The 14,263-nt window shown below is 38.5% G+C and overlaps 1 protein-coding gene across 1 annotated transcript in view; it reads left to right on the forward strand.

The window, feature by feature from the left end:
• The window catches only part of MYBPC1 (myosin binding protein C1), a gene marked incomplete at both ends in the record, with an annotated part of 81,547 nt that overhangs the window by 57,135 nt on the left and 10,149 nt on the right, over nucleotides 1-14,263 (forward strand). The window contains 8 exons of the mRNA XM_084304608.1: nucleotides 398-586; nucleotides 1,844-1,978; nucleotides 6,673-6,840; nucleotides 7,312-7,400; nucleotides 8,650-8,845; nucleotides 9,628-9,767; nucleotides 11,544-11,703; nucleotides 13,226-13,362. Of these exons, the coding sequence (XP_084160734.1) occupies nucleotides 398-586; nucleotides 1,844-1,978; nucleotides 6,673-6,840; nucleotides 7,312-7,400; nucleotides 8,650-8,845; nucleotides 9,628-9,767; nucleotides 11,544-11,703; nucleotides 13,226-13,362 (1,214 nt within the window). The remainder of the gene's footprint in view (nucleotides 1-397; nucleotides 587-1,843; nucleotides 1,979-6,672; nucleotides 6,841-7,311; nucleotides 7,401-8,649; nucleotides 8,846-9,627; nucleotides 9,768-11,543; nucleotides 11,704-13,225; nucleotides 13,363-14,263) is intronic.

The raw sequence follows: 14,263 nt of genomic DNA on the forward strand, positions 1-14,263 counted from the left end.
AATTATCAATCCCCCTACTTAAAAAGACAACCTCTTATAATACCAAAACTTGATAAATTAGGCTGTTTGAATGTTAGCAGGGATTTCAGAAATAATTTACTCAGTAAATTGAAATATCTTCTAATACAATGAACCAAGAAGAAAGTCAAAAAGCAGCGGAATCAAGCCCTTTGCATTCTAAACTAAAAACAACAGTGTTGTAAGTAGAGTTTGGAAAAACTTTGTATGTGGCCATGAAGGCCGAAAGGGTGCTATCAGATAATCTGCAAAGAGAAAAATTAAACAATAATCCCCAAACCCCTCTGAAGCTAGAAGAGGATATTGAGCTGTATCCAGAAAAAAGAAATATTGGTCAGTCAAAAATGGCCTCTGTAATACTATTTTGTTTGGTCAATAGGTTATTTCATTGAAAGGAAAAAGAAACAAAGCTCCAGGTGGATGAGGCTGAATTTTGAATTGTGTAAAGAAACAACTTTTGAGCCAAAGAAGATGATTGAAGGTGTTGCTTATGAGGTCCGTGTATTTGCTGTTAATGCAATAGGCATTTCCAAACCAAGTATGCCTTCAAAGTCCTTTGTTCCTTTAGGTAAGTAAACAAGAATAGAAAAATGGCTATGCGTTAGACAATAATTCTTGATACATTATTGCAGTCATTTGAGTATACAACTATAGTTCTTTCTATGCTTGTGTTGCACATGATATATCTTTGCTAGATGCTACATAAATTTTATGTCTATCCCTGAAGGATTGTCTTTCATAAACCAAGACCAAATAGGTATAGGCAGAAAATGCTGCACTATGATAAAGCAGTCACATGCTATGGGTGAGCCTAATATACTACAGTCAATGCTTTTTGAGGATAATAATAGTTATAAATTAATAGTTTCATGTCTCCGTGTATTGAATCAATAAAATCAAACTACTGGCAATTTAGAGAATTTATAATGATGGAGTATACTCTTGGTTGTTCTGTTTCTCCTGCTCTAAGTTTAGTCAGACAATGACTTTTGGTCAAAAATATCCAGAAAAAGTGACCGGAAGTCTGAAGATCACTACATATTTTATTCACAAAGAGTCTATAGATTTCCATTTTTAAAGAACAGGTATGTAATCTATCTATGGAAATAAAAAATAAATGAATTTGCAAAATACCTTATAATGAATCATATTCTAAGATACATTTGAATAGTCTCTAATATTAATTAATCTATGCCTCAATGATCCCTGTTAACTGAAGTATGGTGTTGTGTTGTGTTTTGTTTTGTTTTGTTTTTTTCCAGAAAGGAATCAAATATTTTTTATATCCTTTTGCAAGGACGAACCAGATTAGGTTAGGTTATATCTTACACCATTTTACATGTCCTATCATTATTTGTACTTTATATCAAAGTAACAGAGGACCTTGTCACTCATTTAACCACTGACTAATTTGGTGACCTTCCAATATAAAGAAACTGTTTTTTCAAACTATTGTGACAACCACAAGACTTTATAAAAGAAATTGCCTTGTTCTGTAGGGTAGCAAAGGTTTCCACCTCGCTCAACAGCTCCCCATGATATTGCTACAGCATGCTGTTGTGGAATATGCTACTCAAAATGTCTCTACAATACCCTTTACTGCTCTTTGGGTTAGGCTGCCAGCAGATACGGAATGAGGTATCTGCTTCTCCTTGTTTGTCTCCAATTGGGAGAGAAGTGCTAGGATGATTGGAAATGCCTGGTAGGCAGGATTTAGCCTGTTGCCTGACACCTTGATGATGCTAAATTTGAGGAAAATACTAAAAATGTGAACTTTTATAGTAATATATTTTTCTGCCTTCTCTTCACTACTAACTTGTTTCAGCTGTTACCAGTCCACCAACTCTCCTGGCAGTGGATGGAGTAACTGATACCTCAGTTACAATGAAATGGAGGCCACCAGACCACATTGGAGCAGCAGGTTTAGATGGCTATGTTGTAGAGTACTGCTTCGAAGGAAGTAAGTGACAATGACTGTGGTATGTTACTAATAGTGAAAATAGGTGAGACCTCCACTGTTTTCTCTACAAGCGTCTACTGCTCTCACTTCAAGGCAGAGATTAATCAGTCAGAAGCCTCCAGCTGTAGGGTTGTGTTTAGGTTTCTCTTTAGGTTGTATTCCACATCCCACCTGCTATTGTAGTTCAACCCGTTTTATGAACTCCAAATCAAAAACTATATAATCTGTTGCAGTGTAGCAAGTACCATGGTAATCCCTTTTGTCTTCCAGAAGAATTAAAAGTGGAAGCAACAAAGTGAGTGGATGGATGGATGGGTGAATGGATGGATGGGAAATAATAAATGAGTATAAGCATGACACAAAGAATGTGCAGGTCAGCCAGGTTTTAGTGACAGGAGTTCCTCAGTGTGGTAATCCCTATCTTGACATATTACTGATTAGCTACTTCAAGTGTCAGTTTACAATACTGAGGATGGACAGCCTTCCCAACAGCTGGCTGTATAAGTTATCTAGGCAGGCAAAGTTCATGTGAGGATGTTAAATTTCCCCAACATTTCAGGCTAGTTATATACAAGATCTTTAACTATGTCCATCTAAGTCTTAAAGCTACACAGAACTGAAGGCAATTGATAAAGATGTAAGAAACAAAATAAATTTATAAGAGTGAAATAGCAAGGAATAGGCAAACATAACCTATTTACAACCAGAGGCTTTGGAGACCAAGCAGCAGCAGTTTAGTATTTTTCAATAGATTTTATTCTGAGTTGTCATCAGATGAAGTCTGTTTTCAAAAAGTCCGCCAACTCATGAGCGAGTACCAAACAGGCAGGACTGTGTGAGCAAATGCCAGACAATGGGACTCCAGCAATGTTGTGTGATTGGATGAATGGGAATCTGTTATGTTCAGTTCACTGTGTTGTAAATCAGGAGACAAGCTGGACGTGTTCTTTCATAACGACATCTATTTCAATGAAAGCATTTCATGAATACAATCCACAGCCTGGAGACGAGAGGTAGAGGAGAGAATTTGTCATTCACAATGTCACGTGTTTCAGATTCAGTCAATCCAGGAAAACAATAGTTCACAAAAGTGGTCAGATACTACAGGAGCAGAGTGCCTTCAGCGCACACTCAGGCGAGTGGGAAGGGAGTGAAGAACCACTGGCTTTTCTCAGGACCACTCAGCATCTTGTAGTATTGAGCTGAATATCTTTAAGGAACAGGAACAGACTGCAAGAAGCTCAGAGGTTTGGAGAAGATTACCTGAAGGCAGACACAGCTGGAATGGTAGGAAGGGTTTTCCTTGTGTTTTGGGAGGGAGCTGCAGGAACAGCTCAGAAAGAGTAAGCATGCAATCTAAGATCAAGATGCAGCATTCCTATAATGTTTCCTTTGCACAAGCAAGATGTGTACAGGTGTAAAGGGAACTGGTCTTTGGTGTATATTGAATATAATGCTTCATTTAACATTTGTAGGATGGTGGAGGAGAATTAAAAGTGTTTGTAATATGTTACAGTCATATGACCCTTGACATTACAATATCTTAATTGGCAAATAAGATGAAAAGAGAGGAAAAGAAATTATATACATGCTAATGCAAATTAGAGTGTTTAGAGGCGTCTTCAAAATCTACCTTTTAAGGACTGTTAGATCACTGTATGCCTGATGAATGAGACAAGTTCTTTACATCTTATTTTTCAAATAGGTTTAAAATATATGAAATGCAACAAAATGGCAGTTGAGACTGTCATCTTATTGTTACCTACCTCAGTTAAAATAGAATGGGTACAACATATTTTACATAGGTTTCTGAGTGTTTGTGTATATCTGTATATGCCTCCTATATATTCATATATATCTATATATACACAATTGACATTTATGTATATATGTTATGAAAATGTCTAGGAAGAAGCAAGCTTAGTAGAAAATAACACTAAGAAAAGTTGTATTATTGAAATATACATCCTTTTCTCTATGTTCAATTCTTTTTTCCTTCTTGCAATATCTCAGTGCCTCCTTTTCTCAGTTCTTTCAGTGCCTTTCTGCTTTGGACTAATATCTTCTATACTATTCAATAACTTTTCAATTTCAAGATACTCTTTACAACTGTCTATATTCATTCTGCTGTAATTTTCTTTTAGTTCTTTGTTTGTAAACTCACTTGTCCTTGACTTCTTCATTCCTTCCTTCATTGATGTAGCTTTAAAGAAGGTTTTTTGGAGTTTTCCTTATCATAGCAATCATTAGGAGAAATCACAAGCTGAAAATAGGAAGACAATATGTACATGTAATCATACTTTAGAAGATACAGGTACCATAAGCATTAGTTTGGCTTCATGAAAATTGTTATTTCCATTTAGTCTGAACCTCATAGATTAATTATCATGGTGGACTCCTGGACTTTGTTAACTGTGGTAGCATGTTTGGCAGCTCTCTGTGTATTACTGAACTGGAGTCTCATCATGAGTACCTAGCATTGCATATGGATGAATAACATGTTAGGTAATAATAATAAATATGATAATAAATAACTTGCCTTTCCAGGGATGGTTTACAACATCCAGCTTGAACCTCTTATTTTGGCAATGTGAAGTAGACTACATCTTTTTAATGTTGGAGAAGTCAGTTCTCAGTAACATACACTGCTGAGTGGTTCTTCTATGGTATTTCAAAGGTAGCATAGTTCTCCCTGGGACACTATGTTTATCTGCCTTTAAAGGGTTTTGTACCTGCAAATCATCTGTTTTCATAGCTAGTAAATAGGCATTTCAGAGAGTCTCTGTTGGCTGAGATCTTTGCCAGGGTACCCATCCAGGAGCATGTACAGATACTGAAATAGTATTTTTACTGTCCTGAAAATGGCCCAATCCAGACTTCCAGGAAATCCAGGGCAGTGATAGCTTTGAGACTTCCAGGAAATCCAGGGCAGTGATAGCTTTGACCAGGAAATAAAGCCTTAGTGATTACATCATATTTGTCATTATTCATGACTTTGGCCATGTTTAGTTTTCTTTCTATGTTTCCTTTAGTTAAATGTGTTTTCTTCCTCTGTCTTAGTGATCTTTTTTTTTTTTTTTTTTTTAACCCCAATACTTCTTTTTTCTGTCTTGCTTTCTCAAAGTTACCCTCTGAATTTCTTCTCTCTTCTATGATGTGTTTTCTTCTCCACCTACACTTTCTCCCATCATCACTTATCATTTTGTTTCGTTTCTCTCTCCCAAGTGTTCCTTTCATCTCTATTTTTCATCTGTCCAGGGCTGCGATCAGGCCCAAACTAAAAACAACTTCATCTCCTTCTCTTTCCTTATCCTTTACTTCTCCTGTGAGCATCCTATGTAACTGTTCTTGATCTAGATGCCCCTTTCCCACCTCTTTTCTACTTGCAGACTCCCTAAGTACAGGTTCTCTAAATCTTTAAAGTCCAGCATTATCTTTGCATACTTAATAACAGGAATTGCTAACCACTGACAAAATGCTCCATCTGTGTGAAAGTGGGTGTCTCTGATTAATTTTAAAGATGGATTCTCACAAGGTATATCGACAGATCTGTCTGAGGAATTGGTGGAGCCACCTTTTAACCTGGAAGGTACAGTACCAACAAAGGATTTAAAACTTCTTTAATAAAAGAAAATTCTCTTTATAAAATTAAAGAAATTTCTGAGAGTACATGTACTCTTAGAATTTTCTGCAGAACATGTATAAAGGGGAGGGGGAGGTGTTCAGGAAACAGTCAATGATTGCAATCCTTTTCTGCTAGAACCTGAAAGAAGCAGCTTGAAGGAGAACTTAATTCCTAAAAGTAAGACATACACTTATGAAAATCTTCCACAGTGTTGTGTGCTAAGTCTGCAGGGCACTTTATCTTATAATAGTTCTCTTGTCTTTTATGGCAGTATTGTAGTACTATCTTTATAAGATGTGGAAGGTATTGAAAATGACTTGCTACTGCGTGTCTCCAGCTCCAAAGGTCAAGGTGTTAGCAGTGTAGCAACCTATGGTGTGGAAAAGAATCATTTGTATTGAAACTGTTCTGAGAGACTGTGCTGTTGTGTAATCTTATGGAGTGATTGTGTGACCACTTAGGGTTAGGATAAAAATCTAAGAATGTTGTCATTATGTCATATGTCATTTATATCAATACATCATTATTCATTGTGTGAATAACTTTCATACAGACTTCTTATAAAGGCACCAGGAGAGATGGCATGTCATTGCAATTTGTAAATATAATGTGCTTCTCTGATCCCTGCACTCTCAGTAGTATTTTCAAGACTACTCAGTACTGGTTTAATTGTGATATTGAAACAAACTGAAAAGCCCATTTCTCTCCAAGAAAGTTAAATCAATGCTGAGTGCTTTTGGAAATATATTCTATGCCCCCCTTGTTTTCTATCAGTTGAATTCAAACACAAATGAGTTTTCTCTCTGGTACAATTAAATGATAGACACATTCTGAAAACATTTATTTCTCTAAGTGAAAATATATAACTGACAGAAATGCATTAAAATTTGAAACTTTTTCTATGTAAGATTCAAGATTTCATTTTAGCCTAATTAGAAGAAAAAAGATGGATTCATCAGTATATAATGAATCAATTATCTTTCTATAATTTTCCTCATCAGTACACTGGATGTATTTATAATTTCCTATTCTTTTGGTTCGTCCTCCCCTCCTCTTTTCCCTAAACTAGCTGACGAATGGATCGTGGCTAACCCAGAACTGACAGACAAAACAAAGTTTACAATCAATGGTCTGCCGACTGGCTCAAAAATCCTCGTGAGAGTAAAAGCTGTGAATGCTGCAGGTGAAAGTGAGCCTAGGTACCACCCACAGCCTATCTTAGTCAAGGAAGTTGTAGGTAAGATCTTCCTGCCTATTCCCACTCACAGATATACTCTGCTTCCATATTTAGTTCTGTTTTTTAAGGCTAATACTTACTTGTAGTTGGATGCTGATGATGTGCCCTTACAAAGCCATCTTGCAGTGGCTAGAAATCATGTAAATATCTTTAAAAATATATGTAATTCTTTTTATTTCTTCCTTTCATTTCTGAGCCTTTATTGTTCAGGCTTTCAAGGCTTTTTCTGCAGAGTTTGTATTTGATATTCCTTTTTTAAGTAGTACTGAGTATCTCACCTACTCCTACCACCACAGTTACAGTGGTATACTGAATGTAATGCTGTGGAAAAATATATTTAAGATACCACACTTAGTGGTCACTTTTGGGAATTGTAGACCACACAGTTCTGTTTATAGTGATGCCTAGCAGTACTGCATCAGTTAGAAAAGAGGATAAATGTCAAACATAAGCTTTTGTTCTTTTTTTCAGAACCTCCGAAGATTCGCCTACCAAGACACTTAAAACAGACCTATACTCGAAGAGTTGGAGAAACTGTGAATCTTGTGATTCCTTTCCAGGTAAGAACTTTCACTGACAGAAAATTACTCAAGACTCATTTTTCTTATATTGCTGCTTTTTAACTTATTTCCATACATTTTTGTTAGGCCAGTGAGTTAATATAAGAAGATGTGGACATGCACAGATGTACACAGGTGCTTGTTTCGATGTCTCAAAGAATGATGTGATGTTAAGCCAATTACTGAACTGGGTAACTAGCTTAGACAGATTGATTCATCATCTGTCATCCATAGAACCCATAAATCCTCTTAGTAGACATTGTATGTGAGATAATCACTAGCACAATGCAAAATGACTACATTGGCAGTAATTAGATATGGTATCATGAGTGTCACTGTAGCATTTGATCACTATGTGTTCTTGAGAGGGAGGTGAAGAGTGGGCAGAATTTCATTGTCTCTGATAGAAACTGCAATTTTTAAGTCATTGAGATCAAAACCAATGATATGTCCATTTGCAAAGTTATAGCACCTCTCCCAACAGTTACTGCCTCTCTACCCGCAGAGTCTTTATTCTTCTGAATAAAAGAATTGCAGTTGAATGTCTTCTCTTCATACTGGCTTCTACCAGGCTGTCAAAAGCCTAGTAACATCTTGATCAGCAATACAGTACAAGATACTGTGCTCCAGAGAAGTTAAAGGAATATTGTATGGTTATTCTATTCTCTAAGACAAGGCATTCAAAAAAGGGTAAGAGTACCCTTTCGGACAGCATTTATAAATCGTTTGCCTCTGGAAGACAAATCCAGTGGCAAATCAAGTGGAATTTACTTCTATTTAAGTACATAAACTGGGTGCTACCATGCCAAAAATGTACACACATCCTCCCAAAAAATGTCAAACTGGTCTACCTAACAACTATTCCAACTGCTTTTGTGGTGGAAGAAGAGAGTTCAGGATCCCTGGAGCATTAGTCCCCTACTTAGGTGCCCTCCTCTTTCACCAGCAGTATAGAGAATGTAGGCCATTCCAGAAGGTGAAATATTTTGTTGTGCATTTTTTGACTTTTAACCTTTTTCTTTTCAAAACATGTAATTGTCCACTTTAGCCAGAATATGCAAATATTTTTGGTCTCCTGGGGAGTGGGGAGGATGCATTTTAGGTAAATTAATGAGATTACATCTTAAATGCTCTGTTATTTAAAAATGAACTTTCTCTGCTCCTTTCAGGACAGTTTTGATTTCCCTTTAGGACTGACACTCTTCTCTTTCCCAAAAGCATATATAAATTGTTTCCTGGCTTCTTATAGGGAAGGCCAAGGGCAAAAGTATCATGGCAGAAAAATGGTTCTCCAATAGACAAGAACCAAATCAACATCCGCAACACTGAAAATGACACAATCATCTTCATCCGAAAGGCAGAAAGGAGCCACTCTGGAGAATATGACATGAAAGTGGAAGTAGAGAACTTGGAGGACAAAGCTACAATAGATATTCAAATTGTTGGTATGTTTTCAGAAACAGAAATGCATGCATGCCAGAAAAGCGGACTCTAGCCATTCCAAGGCTGTAGGAAAACAATTCTCTACTTCCAATTACTTGTCTATAGATTTGCAGTCTCTAAGTAAACCTCCCTACACAATGGCAGGTGCTTGTTTGCTTGTTCAAACATGATAGCCTCTTGTTTTTTTCACTGTTTTGCTTTTCATGTTCTTGTTTATCCAGAATGCAAGCCGCTTCCTGTTGAATGGTAGCCAAAAATGGAAATGGTAGTAAATTCATAGTAAGTTTGTAGTAAGTGTAACGTGAAAGAAATCCTTTATATTGAAACTATATGTAGGCAGGAAAGAAAGAGAAAAGAACACATTTACTTTTAATTTTTACCAACCTATTTCTTTACATAATAGGAAAATCTGGTAGCAAAGCCTTTATAATGATTGTCTGACACTACCCGTTTTAAGAACACTTTTTCAACTGCTAACCACTTTTTCAAAATATCATGTCCTTTTACAACCAAAGAGCATATGCGCATTATAAACCATACTCACAAAGTGGTCCATTTAGGTTTTTCATGATTCTGATATGGGTTAACTGTTGAAAGTTTTATTTTGCAGCCTCATCATTCTTTGGATATTGGGTTTGGCATATGCATGTGTAAAAAAGAGAGAAAGAAAATAAAGTGGAAGGTGTGTGTAGGAAAGAGACAGGAACAAAGTGGAAGGTGTATAGGAAGCAGAGAGAGAAAACAAATATAACGGATAATGTCATCTCCCATATTTTCATTACAGATCGCCCCGGCCCACCAGAAATTGTAACTATTGAGGACGTGTGGGGAGAGAATGTAAATTTATCATGGAAGCCACCAAAAGATGATGGCAATGCTGCCATTACAGGGTACACTATTCAAAAAGCAGATAAGAAGAGTATGGTAAGTAAATAAGATGCTTGAAAGGCTGATGTACTTATGAAACTGTTCTTTTTAAAAATAAAAAGCCTTACATGTTTAATTAATGTAGGGGGACAAATCATTGGTTGATGTTCAGGAAATCTTCAAGGAATATCTAAAGTTTCTAAGAATCCCATCTCTAAAACCTAGAGATGTTTTCAGATGACGTAAAATAGGAGTGCTAAACAGGAAAGGACAGGTGGATTAGAGATAACTAATTCCAGGTTGCTAGTAGAATCAAAAGGTGGGGCTACTGATTTCAAACCTGTAATGGCATATTGTATTACTCACTACAACTCCTTATGACTCATGGCAAAATGGTATAATGTCATTTGTAAACTGCTTTGAGATTTAGAGACAAAAAGAGCAACATGTTCATTTTAATTTTTATTTTACTTATTATTTTATTATTTATTTTAATTTTTATTATTTTCATTAAATTAACATGAATTTTATGCCTCACTAAAAGAAGGTATTTTGGATTCTTACATTTAACACTTATTGCTAATTTAAACACTGGAAATTTAGGATGGTATTTTGGGCATTGTTTAAGGGAAACTTTTTGCACACACCCCCAAAATTCATTATGTTGATCTGCTTCATGGTCTGATCAATGAATTCCTCATGTTTCTCTGCTTCCCTTCCCATTCTTCTTTTTTTTTTTTTTTCTTCAAATTGTATGATGAGGTAATCTCTGTACAGTGACTAGAAAAATGATGCCCCCTGTCCTTAAGTTACTGTGTTAAGGAGAACACAACAACAGCAGTGTCTAGGGGCCAGTGTGTCATGGGTCATTCTGGTCATAGTTCCCCCATATTCTCTGGTGCATTTCTAGTACATTCTGCATTTCTAGTACAGCTGGCCTTCCACAGGAAACCATTTTCTCAAAGGACAGCTCTTTAGCTATAGGTCCTCAGAGGAATACAGAAAACACCTCAAGTTACATGGGATGATGTTCAGATTTCTCAGAAATTGATGGAAGTAAATGAAGGCAACCAAATATCAACACAAACTGTGGCACAGGAAACTTGGCACAAGTGGGTTTTCAGAAAAGCAGAAAAACTCTGCAGGGTAGAGTAAGGAAAAGCAAGAATGTTTTGTGGTCATACTGCATTTTATGTTAGATGTATTTTTAGCATTAACCTCTTTTATATCAGGTGCTATGTAGGTATTGTGTACTAGGATAGATGTCCTGCTACTGCTGCAAGACCAAAACGCTAAAACTCATCTCCCCATCTGAGCTTTAAGATATGCCTTTTGCTCCAGAAAAACATGGATGAAATTATATTTCTCATGAATGCTCAGCTTGTGGAAAAGGGAGTAGGTTAGTGTGTTGTCCTTGTGTGAGCACACGTCACTGTGGAGGGCTTTTCCCCGTCTGCAGGTTTTTTTGTCCACTGCAGTATTTTCTCTGTCAGCAGCGTGGAAGAGGAATGAAGGAGCTTGCCTCTGCTTCCACAGGACATTTGTAATATTAAATTTCCTAAAATGAACCCTTCCAGCTAACACAGCATAACTATTCAGTATGATTCACTGCCGTTTGGCCTTCACTGCACAGTGCTGAACTCTGATACTCTCATTGCCACTCACATCAGATAGAATAGTTAATTACTGTCAGCTTCACTAACTTAGTATTCATTGACATGTCTTTAATAGAAAATCTTACTCCCACCAGCTTGATGGTCCTTCCAACCAGTGTCTGGGTTAGAAGCGCAGTGTGCTGCGGGGAAGCTTAGCCTCTGTGTTTCTGTGTTTCAGGAATGGTTCACGGTAATTGAGCACTACCACCGCACCAGTGCCACCATTAATGAGCTCGTCATAGGAAACGAGTACTACTTCCGGATCTTCGCTGAAAACATGTGCGGCCTCAGCGAGGATGCAACAATGACCAAAGAGAGTGCTCTGATTGCAAAAGATGGTTAGCTAATTAGCCTTTCCTTATCAAAAGGGTTGGGGTGTGTTCAGAGTCTGGGAAGACATTAGAGGTAAAAGGCCGTCGATCAGGTACAAGCAACAGCTAGTACATTTCATATTAGGGCTTTCTTGTTTGTCCATATAGTTAATAGTTTTGTGTATGTGCTTGTTTTGTTTTGTGTTTTAATCAAGTGAGATATTTCTTCCATACTCTGTCACTTCCTGTGATCTTGGACATCATACTCGTGTCACCACTGGCAGACCTAAGTCACTGAGCTGGAAGAGGAGCACAGCTCTGTTAGCAGCAGTGGGCCACTGCCTCCCAGTGGAGACCCAGCTCCAACTGTGCAAATGCTCCAGTCCGTTTCGGGGGCAGCATCCAACAGTTAAGCTTAACTGCCTGCTTCACATCTCTTGCAGGTGGAGCTGGAAAAACTGAATCCCTGCTGTCAGAAGTCCTGACATTTCAGAAGTTGTCAGCTTGGAATGGCAATTTAAACATGAAATAAATAAATATATAATCTAACTGCCCTTTTATGGAAGGGAAATTCCAGAAATGGGTGGTTTAGCAGAAGAAAATCAAATCAGATCAGTTCTGTTTGTCTCAAATGAGTATATGACTGCCATGACGTAGAGGACAGACAACCCATACCGCCCACACAGATAGGCTGAAGGACGGGAGATCAGGGGTACCGGAACCCACTTCTATTAAGAAAAACAAACAAACAAACAAATTGTTTTTCTATTAGAAACTGGATCACAAACAAAAGCAGGGCTATAGGAATTGCTTTTAATCTCTGCCTACTTGCTCCTGCCATGAGAGTAAGTATCAGGCTTAAGCTGCATTGAAGCCAGTAAGAAACCTTGCAGGTTGAAAAAAAAAAAAAAAAAGATGTTTAGTGGTGGCTGTGCACAGGAATAGATGTCAATCTGTCCAGCTGGTTTAAATGCCAGCTTAGTTTATGGGCGAAGGTTATTTACTGATGTTAATCTGCATTACAGAGCAGGGAAGTGTCAGTGGCAAACTGGGTTTTACTACCAGGCTTTTCTTGCACAGAAACAGCATCCATGAGGGCATCTGTATTGTTAGTGGACTGCATGAAGCAGATGGATTTTCAGATATGGAGCCAGGCAGATCAGAGCAAACTGTGAAAAGCAATTGGCAGCAGAGTGAACACGCTGAGACACACAGTGTCAAGGCAGACATTCTGCAGTGCAGCAGACAGGACCCATGCTGTTCTGTAATGTATAGGTCAGTCAGGCAAAGAAATTGAATATACGTGTATTATTTTTTACACCACCTACAGACAGACACCAGACAGACAAGCCCTCAGACCTCAATCCTACAGCATGACCAAGGGCGATAGTCACTTCCCAGGACCCCTTCTAGCCTCCCATATGAGTTCAGTTACTATGGCAGGCTGGTTCCTGGCATCAGGACAGGCAGACTCTGGAGTTTCTTAAGATGCTTGGGTATTTAGCCCTACAATACTCATCTTTCTAAATGTATTGTTTTCATTTCATAGGTAAAGTCTACAAATACCCAGTTTACGATGATTTTGACTTCAGTGAACGACCACTGTTTACCCAGCCTCTCATTAACACGTATGCTGTAGCTGGTTACAATGCTACTTTGAACTGCAGTGTTCGGGGCAACCCCAAGGTACAGCAAGCTCACAGCAATATCCATTAACACCGAGAAAGTTAACCTAATTTGTCTTACAAGCCAAGCTGAATTAAAGAATGCTAACCCAGGGAAAGGACAAAACTTCATGAAAAGGCTGGGCTGTACAGGGACCAGAACTGATGATAGTAAAGGTTGTTATTAAAATAAAGCTATAATTATTCTATAAAAAGCTAATTATGCTTTAAGTTAGCACTTGCAGGGCAAGCAGGCGATAAGGCCCAGTCAGCATGGCTTTATGAAAGGCAGGTCATGCCTGACGAACCTGATCTCCTTCTATGACAGAGTGACGCGCTGGGTGGACGAGGGAAAGGCTGTGGATGTGGTCTACCTTGACTTCAGCAAGGCTTTTGACACCGTCTCCCACAGCATTCTCCTCAAGAAACTGGCTGCTCTTGGCTTGGACTGGCGCACGCTTCGTTGGGTTAGAAACTGGCTGGATAGCCGGGCCCAAAGAGTCGTGGTGAATGGAGCCAAGTCCAGTTGGAGGCCAGTCACTAGTGGCGTCCCCCAGGGCTCGGTGCTGGGGCCGGTCCTCTTTAATATCTTCATCGATGATCTGGACGAGGGCATCGAGTGCACCCTCAGTAAGTTCGCAGATGACACCAAGTTAGGTGCGTGTGTCGATCTGCTTGAGGGTAGGAAAGCTCTGCAGGAGGATCTGGATAGGCTGCACCGATGGGCTGAGGTCAACTGCATGAAGTTCAACAAGGCCAAGTGCCGGGTCCTGCACCTGGGGCGCAATAACCCCAAGCAGAGCTACAGGCTGGGAGAGGAATGGTTGGAGAGCTGCCAGGCAGAGAAGGACCTGGGAGTGATGGTGGATAGTCGGCTGAATATGAGCCAGCAGTGTGCTCAGGTGGCCAAGAAGGCCAACGGC

The sequence above is a fragment of the Netta rufina genome (genome assembly GCF_964035555.1).
Source record: "Netta rufina genome assembly, chromosome: 1".
NCBI classification, from domain to species: domain Eukaryota; kingdom Metazoa; phylum Chordata; class Aves; order Anseriformes; family Anatidae; genus Netta; species Netta rufina.